We start from the raw sequence: 14,977 nt of genomic DNA, 5'->3' as shown, positions 1-14,977 counted from the left end.
CCCCGCCATTACCCGCCTAAAGACCAGGGGCAGTCCCGAAAAGGAGCAGAGAAGAGCAAACAGAAGAACAAACAAACAAACAAACAAAGGTCAAGGTCATGTCTGTTTGCATCCTCATACAGCAGTCATACGACTGAAGACAGTTACCATTTCACCTCGTTAACCATAGATAGATGGTTGGCTTCATACCGATTAGTCGTGATTAATCGTGATTGAATTCTTTCAATCTTTTTGCAATTTTTGAGTGTTCCAAAATTTCCTAAAAAAATTTTTTTTTAAAATTATATATTGTTGGAACACAGAGACAAACACTAGCAGCTAGATGATGATGGAATTATTTAAAACAGTAGGTAAGATGCTAAGCTAAGCTAAGGCTTGAGATCCGGCTCCACCTACCAACAATCTCATAAGAAAGTCTTCACATCTCACAGTTACTTTCCTGTCATTCTTGATGTCATTTTTGATCTTGAACTCATGAGGTAGTGAAAGGTTTTATATTTTGTTGTCTTCTCTACAAACACTGTGTCAATCATACTGTATTAATATATATATATATATGTATATATATATATATTTATATATATATATACATATATGTATATGTGTATATATATATGTATATATATATACATATATGTATATGTGTATATATATATGTATATATATATACATATATGTATATGTATATATATGTATATATATATGTATATATGTATATATGTATATATATGTATATATATATGTATATATATATGTATATATATATATATATGTGTATATATATATATATGTATATATATATATGTATATATATGTATATATATATATGTATATATATATATATTTATATATATATATACATATATGTATATGTGTATATATATATGTATATATATATATGTATATATATATATATATATGTTATATAAATAGCCATGTTCAAAAGCCAATGTCTAAAGTCAACATTTTGTCAAGCAGCAGCAGCTTTTGGTGGTTACCATGGTGACAGGCACGGTAACAAATGAGATATGTGTATGTGTTCTAGCATGTTTATGCATGAAAGCCTCACTTCCTGTTGCCTGGAGGAGCAGCTGCCAAACGCTAGCGCCGCATACGGTGTCAGAGCCACACTCACCCTCACACTCACACCTGACAACACAGCATCCTGTGCCACCAACACAACAACAACACCAACAACAAGAAAACGCCTCAGTGTGGTTAGCATCTGAATGTGACGTTTTAGGGAGACGCTTTATTTTGAGCCCACACTTTTAGCCGGACACGGTAACGTATTTGAAAATGTGCGTGTTTTCTTTAGTGATGGTGCAAGTCGTACCACTGAAGAAAGTTACCAAATGTGTAATAGTTTCACATTTCAGTGTGGATTAATACCGATTAGTCGCGATCAATCGTGATTAATCACGATTGGATTCTTTTCAATTTTAGCATAATTGATCCAAAATTGTCGTTCTTAAAATTAAAAAGAAAATTTCTATATATATCGTTTGAACACCGAGACAAACTAGATGCTAGCTAGATGATTTTATTTGTGACTAAACCAAATTATTTAAATGTCAAAAAAAAAGACACTAAACTAAAATTAAAACTTGTGATCCTAACAGTGTTCTGTTGTTTTTTCCCCAGGATAGGGGGCCAAAAACAAAACCTAATCGTCATCTCGCTAACTCGAGGTGCAGCGCGGGTCGCGGGTTGAGCGAGTTAATCAGTAGTGACTTGAAGGTGTTTCAATTATAGAGCTTGACCTCTTAAGTTTTCCAAAGTGCATTTAGAAAATGTCAGAGCTGCCTGTTTGAACTAAGCCAATCATTCTGTCCTGATGAATGAGTCACCGCTGAGGCATTAGGATCAGCTCACTCTTGATTGATGGCCCCTATACATTTAAACATGCCATGTTTGGGTTTCAGGGATAAACTGCCACAGCTGGACATGTTCTATGAACAGGACTGAAATGACAAGTGTTCGTCTCTGACTGTCAGCACGTCTCCATCTGAATCCCTAATCTTTCTTTCCTGCCCTCTCCGTGGGTCTGAGTGATGTCTCTGACTCACGTAATTGCACAAGAAACTGTTATTCCAACTGAGGCGCTCAAGTAAAACAGTCATTTCTGTTTTACAATGTTGGCCCCTCGAAATCCTCAACATTGTACTTTCTTTTTCTGAAGCAACGGCAAACATTGACTTCGCAGCTGGTACTGTTTTATAGGTACCGATAGGCAGATTAGGCAACATCAACATTTTAGGGATGTCCGATATGAACTTTTTTATGCCGATGTACGATATGCCGATATTGTCCACTTGGATTCCGATATCAACCGATATATAGAGGGGCGGTGCTGCAATGCTGCCATCTACTGACTTTCACTTTCATATACAGCCGTTTTTCCCCAAAACTATTTTTTTTTTTTTAGAGCGCACATCATTTGGCGAAACCCAGGCATTGCGTTATTGGGTATTCTTTATCGGAGGATGAAACCAATAACGATTCTTACGGATATTACATAATAATGAAAGTGAACACTGCGTGGGGGGTGCCATGCTCAGAGCATCTGGGCAGCTGGTGGACTCGAACCTGAAACTTTCCGGACCCAACTCTACTTCCTTAACCACCAAGTCACTGCCCTATCATGCTACCTATCATGCTAATATGAGGCCGATAATATCGGTCGGCCGACATTATCGGACATCCCTACTATATTTACTTTGTAGAGCACAGTGTGTCAAACTCAAGGTCCGCGGGCCAAGCGCGGCCCGCCAAGTCATTTTTTTGCGGCCGGCAGGAACTTAAAAAATGATTTTCATTAAGGTATATAATTTATTTTAACCAATTCTTTTACACTGCACCATAAATAAAGCACAAAAAAGTATCTTTAGTATCAAACCCGTGAGTCCTTTCATGTTCTCTAAGCAGTCGTAATCGTCGGCTCAATATTAATAATAAACCCACCTGGCCTTTCTGTTAAATTACAGCACTATGTACAAATAATGGCTCTTTAGCTCGGAGCTTTCTGTAGACCAATTACACAGCCCACTGTTTTTAGAATAAAGACGTCTGGGTCTGATAAAGCACTCCTTCTGTAGACGTTAGCTTCTCTTGTTGAACCCAAGGACTGAGGACAAAAAAGACCTCTGTTCGTTCTTTCAGTTACGTGATCATGAGTTAGAGGTCACGCACACACACACACACACTGCACACACACAGCCGCCTCTATTCATCTCATCGTAGACTCACTCACACTGTACGTGTCAGCGAAGCGCCGAAGAATGTCGTCTGTTGACTCTCTCTCTCTCTCTGCCAAGAAAGACGAATAATATTTAGTTATTTATAGGATAATGGAACCTTTGGAGTTATCGGTGTCGGCTCACAGTTTTGTTTTTTTTTTTCCTCTTCAATTTTTCAGTCATAATCAGCTTGTCTGTTGTGTTTGTGTTTGTGATGTCAGTGTCATCATCACCCTCACCTGTGTCTCTGTCATTAGTCTCACTGGTGTCACCTGCTGCCCTGGGTTTATATATATACACCTCTCCCTCACTCAGTCCTGGTTGGTTCGTTGGTTCAGTGTCTGTTCCTGCCTGGTCATGTTTCTTCTGTAAGTGTTTGATTTTCAGTATTTGTGTGTTTATTTTAAAAAAAAACCTTGGTCCTGCCCTTTACCCTGTTCCACTGCATCAGCTGATACTGATATTAACAGAAGTCCATTATTTGTCCCAAAATGGGGAAATATACAATAGTATAAGTATACGAGTGAAGTATAGCATAGTGCTGTAGAAATAATCAGACTCAGTCGTTTGCAGGTGTAATTACGTCGACGTATTGCAGTTGAGATTAAAAAAATAAATTAACTAATGCTTCTCATAATACAGAGACTATGAATAATGACGGTAAATCCATTTTGAATATTACGATTTTTCCCATGGTGAGTGATATTGCACATGAGGATGCGGATATTGCACATATTATTGTTTATTATAATAAAGCCATCTGGCATAAATAAGTATAGAATAAGAATGACAGAAATCTCACACATTTTAAAGAATCAAAGCTGTACCCCCTGCTGGCCTAACGAATAATTACATTAGTGAATTACTTTATGAAATTGAAAAATTTGGATGCAGCCTATTACACTCAGTATTGCATATTTTGACTGTCCATCCATCTACCATTGCTCTGGTTACACGGTTGATTCACAATTTGGCATTTACGCAGACTGCTGGTAAAACGGTTTTTGGTTTGGTTTCACTCAAACATTTGAATTGCATTTCTGGAGGAGCATTTCAGGTGAAAAATGTGCTTCATTTTTTTACTAATTTACTTCTTTTAAAGAAAGTCCAGTCATATCAAATTTACTTTCTTTATTTAAAGAGAATCAATTTTAAACTTTAATTTCTCGGGTTAAGCTCCCGCGGGCCACACAAAACAGCTTGGCGGGCCGCATTTGGCCCCCGGGCCTTGAGTTTGACACGTATGTGCTAAGTGGTAACTGTTTATTTGCAGAACATTTTTTTATTTTTTTTTGTCATTTAACTCCATCAATCGTTGTCGTTAACGTGACGATCGCCTAGCTATCCTTTGTTTATTCAGATTACGTTCGCTTGACACCGCTCAACAAACAGTTTTTTAAATATAAAAAAGACATCCTGCTGCTCCTAGCCTCTACCTGGCAGGCAGGCTTTCTCTTCCTTGGAGTGTTTTGTATCACCGGTGCATGGGCAATTTATGGACAAAGCCGGTTTGTTAGGCCTAATGGCCCTGGTATTGATTGACCTGGGTATCCTCACAGATTGCAGGGACAGAGCGAACAATGAGATCCTCAATGAGCATCTCTAAATGCATTTTGGCTTGTCGTTTTATTGACCCTGCCGGAGCAGCCGGTTCGGAGTTTATTTACTTTGCTCGTTGGCTGTATTTGCAGAACATGGAAGGATGTGTGTGTGTGTGTGTGTGTGTGTGCGGTGTTTAAGGGAAGACTGCTCCTCAATCGGCGCACAGTTGACTGGTAATAATGACCGGCGCACGGCATTTCAAATCGTATTCGGCGAGAGATGACCGCGAGCAAGTTAAGGTACGCAAACAAGCAGCATCCGTTAGAGTCGCTCGATGAAATATGGAGGGAACATAAATGGAATTAACTGACACCGCACAGAGATGCTAACACAACCAAATGTGACCTCTGGGGGCAGTATGTGTAGGGACGGTGCCATGCTCGGAGCACCTCAGTGGTAACTTGGCAGCTGGCGGACTCGAACCGCTTCCTTAACCTAACTAAGCCACCACTGCCCCAGTTGTGTTTTACCACGAGCCACAGCACATGGTTTGCGTTAGATCAACCCTATTAAACAAAAATGTTATAAAAGAATGCAATAAAATATAATGATATGCTACCAAACATCTGCTACTACCAATCATATTTGTCGGAGGACAATCATTTCTCTGGAGAGACACCATAGAGACAACCAATTAAAATGAAATGAATGTTTTAATGTGGGCCTGATTTGTAATTTCTGTGGGCTAGATTTGGCCCGCGAGCCGCCAGTTTGACGATCACTGATCTATTAGTTTCAGTTTCCTCGCATTTTACTGACTCGGTGTGATATTTTAGCCTGTTTAGTTGAAACTCGCAGGAATTGATGAAAGATCTTTTTCAACAGCACTAAATCACTCTCTCTTTTTCTTTTGTTTTATAGGAGTTATCCTTGAGAATCCAGGCTCAGACGGGAGCGGGGGCGATCGGTAGATACTGTGAGTAATAGTTTTCATCCCAGTTCTGTGACTACAGAGTATCAGGTGGATCTGAGCTGAGTTCGAGTTCGTAAAGAGCCAGTTCTGGCCTTCTGTTGCCACAGCCTGGATCAAATGATGCATGTTCACACATTAGTGCAAAGAGCCTACCAAAATGGTGTTAAACCAGAGCTCCACAGTGAGGCCACGTAGGAACAAGATGTACAAAAAATTGTGAGTGTTATTGAAACCAAATATTGTTTTTTTTTTCCTGACAAAAAGTTTCTCTCTTTTTGCCTAACAGACTGAAACGTTTGTGTTTTTTTTTTGTTTTTTTTGATTAGATAAAGCTAAAGGTAAGTGGCTAATAGCTTGTTGCAAAGTATCTTTACCCTGTGTCCAATGTGGCCTTTGAAAAAGAGCCATTGTTTGCTTTCTTAATGGCCCGTGCTCTTTGGCTTCTACTGTACAGCAGGCCTGTGCAGGAAAAAAAAAAAAAAAAAAAAAAAAGCCTTGAAACCTCCGAGATACCATTACCATTAGCCCTAATGTCCTTTTAAAATGGAAAGCACGTCATAGGCCACACTCTCGGAGATGCTGTGTATAGTGTTTGCCAGATCCGGCTCTGTCGTCATCATCCCCTCCAAGGTCACTTGGCCTGTCCCCAAAAATCCAACATTAGAAATCACACTCTTAGAAAAAAAAAAAAAACGAAGTATTTCTCAAGTGAGACGTTGATGCCACATCTTTACATATCATTTCTCCGTTTTCAGAGTCAAGCTAACGTTCGGTCTGTTGGTGCAAACACAGACACGCACGACCTTACCATGAATTTTCATTTTTTTTAAAACAAATTTCTAACTCATCAGAAATGTTCAAAGATGGTAGGGGGAGGGATGGATGGTGTTGGTCCTAGTCATCTGTCTTGGAAAAAAAAACCAAAAAAAAACCATGCGTCTGTGTTTGCTCATCTGTTCCATCTAAAACAGATGGAAAGTGCGCCCGCTGTTGCCAGGACATGGAGCTTAACACAGTGTGTGACAGTGACACAGTGATTATTTCCTGTTGTGCTTAAAGGTCAGGCCGTCTCAGCAGACTTGAAATGGCACATATTGAGAATTGCACCGTCCAACATCGGAGCCCAAATGAGGCGGGTAATTGCACAGACATGAGACATGAAGTTGGCGATGGCTCTGAAAGGGAATAAGAAAAAAAAGTTAACAGTTAAGGACTTTGGGTAGAATGGAAACTAATACGTAAACGTACGTTTTCCACTGTTGCCGGGCGTATTGTCTCTATTCTGGTGTTTTCGAACGCTCAGCGAAAATACAGTAGGAAAAAGCAACTCGACCCCTTGCGGCGACAACATCGACTTAATTTCGATTAAAAAAAACAAAAAAAAACACGAAAACTAAATAAGAGCCGTTCACGCATTTCAAGAGGTTTGAGCTCTGAGCACCGTCTAAGAAAATCGCAAGAAAGTGCATTACCGCCACAGTTTACTCAGTGGTCTTTAACACCCTTTGTCTATCATTAATTATTTAAAATGATTGCAGTAAAGTTCCAGCCATGATTAAGAGGAAATGCGACTTCACTCCGCTCTGAAATCCCTAATGGGATTTCATGCGCCTTTTCACGATCACGAACCCTTTTTATGTATCTCCTCACACAGGGTGGCTCCTTTTTTTTTTTTTTTTTTTTTAACACTCTGCTCTGTGGCAACAAGACGAGTTTTCTTTGCCCACAGAGAGAGATATGGACATAATTAAGTAAGTAATTATGTCCTAAAATGCCACAGTGAAGAAATGCCCCGGTATATCACCACTTTCAAATGTACGTATGAATTATTTATAGCCAGGCAGTCTCGGCGGTCTCTATTTCATTTAAAAGGAGGTGAGTGAGAGTCTGCTACTTATTCAAATCACACCGCGTGTTTTTTTTATTTTTTATTTTTTCAATCTTCTCCCTACAGTTAATTTGCATCCACTTTACTCCATCCGAGGTAGTGCTTCCATTAGAGAGCAAATTCGAACCTTAACAAAACAAAAAAACAAAAAAAAAGAAGAACCAACAGAGGAAATTAATTGTTTTGATTGGGCACGGTCTTTGATCGTTTTGTTTTTTTTTTGGATTTTAATTTAAGCTAATTTATACGGCGAATACGCTTTGAAAAACAAAGCTGAGAGATGTCTTAGATCACGGCCGAGGAAGAACTCCACTGATGCAAACTGGGGCTCAGCTCGATCTTAAAACTTTAAAAACCTGCACAACGTACGTTACTCTAAAAGATGCGAGAGGAACGCATCGGCTTTTTTTCGTTTATTGATTAGTACTCGTACTTTACGAGCGTAATCGATTCTCCGGTTTGAGCGATATATATACCGATGCCACGGAATCGATACTCCCATCACTACATGTCCAGCATAATCCCACCATGCATTCACTTACGTTATTATAAAACGTTTGCGTTTAGCTCAAGCTAGGCTAGCGCCTAAAATACCATGTCAACACCCAGCATGTGTTTGTGGAGGCTGCAACTGTAGTCTGTTTCCGGACTATAAGTCGCTACTTTTGTCAAACCCTGCCGCTTAAACAACGTTGCGGCTAATTGATGGATTTTTACGGGCTAGCGAAGTTCATGATGCTAGCGATCAATTACTTTTTTTTTGGTAGGCCACCGTGTATAATACTAGTAACGTATGCCTGTCGGTGAATGGCTGTGTATGTATTTGTGCGTGGGGCGCATGAGAGAGAACGTTAGCGAAAAGTTGTTAGCAGTTTGATCCCTGTCATGTTGAAGCCTCAGTTGGTTCTACAGGAGCTGTTAAAACTCTGTTTATGTTCTGTTGTGGTCGCTGTGGCTGATAATCAAGTGAAAAGAGTTAGCCTCGGAGCTACGTTAGCTTCGGCAATGGAGCAGATTACAGCCCTGCTCTCACACTAGATACCAACATTTTGGTATCTTATTTATAGACCTTACTATCCATCCACCTGCGAAGCCGTTTGAGTGGCTAATGGTGAAAATGATAAATATAGAGAACAGAGCGAGCAAGAAAATGAACAAGACTGTGAACGAAATCACTCAAAGTGCCATTGACACCTTCCACGCTGCAATCAATGCGAACAAAACGCCCACAACCCTCCCCCGTCCTCAGTGCTCATTCACTCAGCCGCACGTCTACAACAGGACAGTTACGGAGCTGCATCGGTCACAAGTCACCTCAACGACAGGACGATTTTTTATAAAAAGACGCTCACGATTGACTTCTAGCTCTGCCCGTCTTTTTGCTGCCTTTGTTTCTGCGACACTTAGATAAGCAAACCGTACGATGCTAATATACAGATAGCAATGGTTTTGCCTTGTAGCTTTAATTACTCTGTCACAGGTAAGGGAACTATTCTACACTGCACAAACATGCATGATAAGGTTGAATCAGTACTTCTCAAATAGTGGGGCGGGCCCCCATGGGGGGGCGCCTTGAGGCGCTGGGAGGGGAGGTAGGGAGTGTGAGGAGTTTTCAATGGAATATGACACACTGGACATAAATGTACCACTGCTGTAATTCTTGAATGATAACAAGCCTCCAACCACTAGGGGGCAGTATCTCATATAGTGGTTTGTACAGATACAAATATACAGGTTCTCAATAGTATTTCAACTCGCGGGGTGTGGGAAGGGGGTGACAGAATATGATGGACTGGTAAACTGTGTCATGAACACTGGGATTGGTTAAAGCTAGCGATGTCCGATAATATCATTTTGTCGATATGTAGAGGTTGCCCAAACACTTAATTTCCGATTCCGATATCAACCGATACCGATATAGCGGGATAGTGGTAGCCTCGTGGTTAAGGGAGTTAGGTGCCGCCTGCTAAGGTCATGGGTTAAAGCAGTGTTTCTCTATTATTTTCTGCCCCAGGAAACAGAGGTTTTATCACGGTTCGATAATATCCGTCAGCCGATATTAATGGCTAGTTAAAGCCTAATTAATTATTAACCCACTTATTTAACAACTGTCCAACCTGATATATTACTAGTACTAAATGAAGGATTTACCCCAGGGGTGGAAATTCAACACAGAGAAGTGAATAAATCCTTTACAGTTTGTGTTAGCATTTAGCATCGCATTAGCTTTTCCTAGAAACGTAACCTAAAAGTAGGTCCAAAGTAGTAGAGCTAGTGTAGAGATGAAGGCTCAGGTCGGTCTGTCTGTCTCTCCTGGGGTAATCAGTGTCATCAGCCTCACCTGTGTCCACTGCGTCTCTGTTAATCAGTGTCACTCGTCTCACCTGGTGACCTGGGTAAATATACCTCTCTCCCTCACTCTGTTTCTGTTCCTGTCTGGTCCAGGAGGAGACTACAGGTCTGTTTCCCCTGTTATTTTATATTGCGTCTTCCTTGTGTCTAAAGAGTACTTTTAGATGAGTAGCTAACTCAAGACGGAAGAATATAATTTTTTTTTTTTTTGGAAATGTAGCCTTAAAAAAAATCCTGTTTTTATTTGCCCTTTTTTTCTTGTTCATTTGTCAGCAGAAGTGTTCTTCAATTAAATCTTAGCCCCTCGTACCATCGCGGAAATGTTGATGGAAAATAATGCAAATGAGAATTTTGTGGGGCTTTTAGTTTGACGTCACAGCCTGACCACGACAGCCTGACCTGCACTTTGTAAAAAACCTCAGCCACAGTGACTACTACATGGCAGGAGGATTGGTCACTGTCCTCCCACGTCCTCCAGACAAGAGCCACGCGCGAGTGTCATTCAGGGTCCGTTGTTGCGGAGCTGCAATGTCCATGGCCTTTCAGGCCTAGACTTGAGTGGACGATTCAAGCATGACAAATGGGGACAGGGGAGGAGACGACGAATATCGCCTCCAGGATATATTGGAGCACTAACCAAACAAGTGAAAGACTGCAACGTGAACACGATATTCAGAAATGTTCTTAGTACACGGCTGAACTAGCAAAGGAAGGAGTGTGAGAGTACAAGACGGGTCTGAAATCTGTCAAAATACTGCAGTTAAAATGTGAAAACACAACGGTCAGTTCAGCCAACTGACATTTGGTCTAACGTTTAATTATTCTTTTTTTTTATTATCTTTAAAATTGTCCCTAAAAAACATAAGTGTACCACTGTAATGCTAATAACAAGCCTCCAGCCACTAGGTGGCAGCAGCTCATACAGTGGTTTGTACAGATAAAAAAATATACATGTCATCAGGTTCTCAATAGTATTTCAATTTGAGAGAGTGTGGTTCGGAGGGGGTGTAAAAACAGTTCTGTCCCCAAAAGGGGGGGGGGGCATGACCGGAATTAAATTGAGAACCGCTGAACCACTGGACTGACCAGATACAAGCCAGGTCTTAGGTTTTACCCTGTGGCTGTCGGGGAGGGAAAATGTCTTTTAATGACGACTCGTATAGATTCACTATTGATCAAGAATCTCCGCTCGAGCCAAAATCGTTTTTAAACATCCCACAAAGGGGGGGGAAAAAAAGGGGGAATCAAACCCCTGACGTTTGTCTCAGTCTTAGTCCCAAAAACACCACGTACGTCGTCACATTGAAACCCAATCCAGAACCTAATGCAGTGGATCAATAATGTGGTTACTGAAAGCTTGTTAACAGTCCCAGTTGTGGGCGTGTGGACGTTAGCAGATGTTAGCTCGGTCAGGATTGGTTGACGAGCGTCCTTTGTCTCCGTTCGTGCTCGAATATCTGCCAGGAATCAGGAAATACTCCAATAAAGAGTATATTAACGAATACTAAATGGGCTTGACTGCTACTGCGTGTGCAGCTTTTTCGTCCTGAGGACCAATCAAAGTACGTCCTACAAAAACAGCTTTTGCAGTAGAACTGAACTGAACTGAACTGAAGTGCATTACGTGGCTCTCTTTATATTACTGTCTGTGTTTTTGCAGAAGCCAGTAAATCTGATCGCTAAAATAATAATAATAATAATAATAATGAGATGAGAATCTCTTCCCCATCGATCTACGTATTGATTTTGACCCGAGGGCTTCAGTCCAATCGTGGGAATGGTCTTAAAATGATCTTCTAGCCTTTCCTTACTCGGTGTGAAACCTGGGGTCTGTAAATAACGTAAACTTCTTTAAATCGTTAGCAGTGAATTAGTAACGGTTTTCAGACGAAATAACACAGATGGAATAGTCCACGGTGCACCTGAGGATCTGTCATGGTAGACATGCGGTACGGTGCACCTGAGGATCTGTCATGGTACACTGATGTGTTTACGAATCACTGCGGTGGACAGACCAGACAGACAGACTGTGAAATATATCCCAGCATGCACGAGTGAAATAAATATATAAAATGATGGAATCCTCAGGATGACAACCAGTGGACTGGAGACAGAGGCTAAGTAGTAGGTAGCACCAGGACTAGTGTCACCACTGCCTGATAGGTGGACAAAGTCAGCAGGACATGAGCTATACAGTCATGATCCATGTAGTCTACAGCAGAAGACGCTCTGTGTTTACTAAACCGCCAGAGTGAGAACTGTGTTGTGAGAAAGAGACAGAAAGAGGGAGAGAGAGAGTGAGAGAGAGAGAGGGAGGCTAAATAAATAATCTCTGGCCTGCAGGATGGCAGTAGTGTGGGAAGAGGTCTGCAGGGAGTGGGCAAATGGTGATTAGTAAAGTGGATCCACTTATAGAAAATCCCCCTTCATTATTTTCCAGGATTCAATAATACATGATTCACGCGCTGTTACGCTCCCTTAATACCCATTAAAAAAAAGAAAAGAAAAGAAAAAAAAAAGAAAAACTGCGCACAGGAAATTAGAACGTTTTAGACCATGTGCAGAAATGACAGCATCATCTGCATAAGGACGGAGCGAAAGACGCACCCGCGCAGAAAGGAAGTCTCTAAAACGAACAGACCTCTGTTAGCATGACGGGGCAAGTCCATGATTGGAGAGGAACTCATGGACAAGAACGTTGGTGGACTGCACTGTAGTTGTGGGTTGTCTTTTCATGATACCCTGGTCCAAACGTAAACTTGTTTTCCTGAATGACAGGTGCAACGGGATGGAACGACTGCGGGTGGAAACCATCATCAACAGCTGGTGAGGTACAATTCAATTACCGTAATTACCGTTTTTTTTTTTAAACTAATTTTTGTGCATCTCGAACTTGTTTTTTAGGGACGAGTTACGCGACCAAGACGCATTTTTCGAGTCATTCTTTATGCAGATGATACATAAAACGAAGCTCCCTTATCTACACTATCTCGGTAACCCAATGGTATCGGTCCTCGCTCATCTTTCCTTTGTCACACGTCCACCTACGGTACACTCCGTATCTATTCCACGTTGCTAGCCACATGGTACGAAAAAAGAAAAAAAAAAAAAAAAAACCCCAGCCGAGCTGTAATCTTTTAATGAGCAGCCTTTGTAGGGGTACGTTCTTTTACACAGCTACAGCCCGCAGTTCACATTCACATTCAAATGGCCAATTACGGTCCAGTGGGGCTCTTCATGCATTTCACTACGCAGAGACTCAGTCAGGCTGGTCGTTAGAACCACAGAGATGTCAGAGCCTGTCAGAACTGTGTAACATGCATCGACATGCGGGCTCTCTGGTTACCAGTCACCGTCAACAGAACTTCTTATTACTAAATGTGCCAATGAAATCGATCCTATATGTGAAGCTCTCTCTCTCTCTCTCTCCATATAGTACTACCAATAGTAATAGTAGCACTAGCAGTATTAGCTGAGGGAGCAGTTAGAGTATTCTTACAGTGTTCTTCGTATTATTATTGTTGTTATGTTTACTGTTATTGCTATTATTGCTACAGCATCATTGTTTCCCAAAGACTGGGTCGCGACCCTCAGGTGGGTCGCAAGAAATTTTTTTTAATTTTTTTGGGTCGTCTCGCATCATGTTTCCCAGGAGTTTACGAATAATGTCTGTTGACTCGGGTCGCGAACGTTTGTGACTTTTAAAATATGGGTCCCCAGGAAAAAAAAAGTTTGGAAAACACTGCTATATATTATTAGTAGTATTAGTAATTAATGAAGACCCAATCAATCACTGGATTCTCCTTTTTGCATTTTGGAAAATTCAATCTTTAAAAGACTTTGTGGAAAAAAATTTAGAAAAGGTTGGTTTTTTTAAAAATTCAGTCTGTAATTCCAGTCTAAAGACAAGGGAAATTGACAAACAAAACGTTTATTATTAGATAAGACCCAACAATTTTACATATATATATATATTTTTTTCCCCCAATCTTTTATTCATTTTTCCACACTTGTTTTTTCATTCCTATCTCCCTTTATTATTATTATTATAATTATTGTTGTTGTTGTTTTATTATTTTCCCATTCCAAGCCAGAGGACGTTGATATTCATCTGAAAGTTTCCGGTTACTGCACTTCTCTGTGATACAGTACTTCCAAACCCCACACTATGTCAAGTGTCTTGTGAGTGACTGACTGAAACGTCGTCACTGGGGTAACATAATCTACTAATCTAATGGCGATGAGAGCGAGGCTCTCTCCAAGGTGCTGAAAACTGTCCCGCAGCTCAGCCGGGAGGAGAGGACGAAGAAACAAACAAACAAACAAACAAACAAAGCATCGGACACTGGAGCCCATTGGTACAACACCACACGAGGAAAGTGGCCGAACATGGAAGGTACATGAATTACAGAAAAGAGGAGGGGGGCGAGGAGGAGGAGGAGGAGGACAAGAAGAAGAAGAGGAGGAGGAGAGACACAGAGAGAGAGAGAGAGAGAGAGAGAGAGACCGCCGAGGATGTGAAAACCACATATCACCAGCTACTACTCTTCAGTGAAATACAAATCCCAGTGGTATCATCAGCTGAAAGAGAAAGAAAGAGATGCTCCGTCAAAGCTTTTAATTCGGCCCTCCTCCCTCCCTCCCTCCATCATCATCGGTAAGGAGCATCCCGCTCACTGATTTCACTCCGACGGGCAGAGACAAGACAGGCGGATTGACACCAGCCAGACACGATGCGTGGACCTCCTCGACATGGGACAACCGCGGGATTTCTAGCGTTACTGACCGCGCTGCTGTTCACGACGCAGGCTGCAGCGGGAGTCTCCACGGACCATCTCCTGGTCCAGTTGCACGAGAACGCGCAGGACGAGGCGCACCAACTTGCCGCACAACATGGGTTCCAGAGTGCCCGAAAGGTAAGCAGTGGAACATGACAAGCTTGTGCTTTTTTTTTTTTTTTTTTTTTTTCCCCTTTTTAATTTT

At 41.2% G+C, this 14,977-nt stretch overlaps 1 protein-coding gene across 1 annotated transcript in view; it reads left to right on the top strand.

The window, feature by feature from the left end:
- Positions 1–14,074: 14,074 nt before the first annotated feature.
- pcsk2 (proprotein convertase subtilisin/kexin type 2) overlaps positions 14,075–14,977 on the top strand; it is a 29,255-nt gene continuing 28,352 nt past the window's right edge. The window contains exon 1 of the mRNA XM_008322453.3: positions 14,075–14,910. Within this exon, the coding sequence (XP_008320675.1) occupies positions 14,728–14,910 (183 nt within the window). The 5' untranslated portion in view covers positions 14,075–14,727. The remainder of the gene's footprint in view (positions 14,911–14,977) is intronic.

This window comes from Cynoglossus semilaevis, chromosome 12, assembly GCF_000523025.1.
Source record: "Cynoglossus semilaevis isolate Cse_v1.0 chromosome 12, Cse_v1.0, whole genome shotgun sequence".
In the NCBI taxonomy this organism is placed as follows: domain Eukaryota; kingdom Metazoa; phylum Chordata; class Actinopteri; order Pleuronectiformes; family Cynoglossidae; genus Cynoglossus; species Cynoglossus semilaevis.
This window is presented reverse-complemented; position numbering and strand designations above follow the sequence as displayed.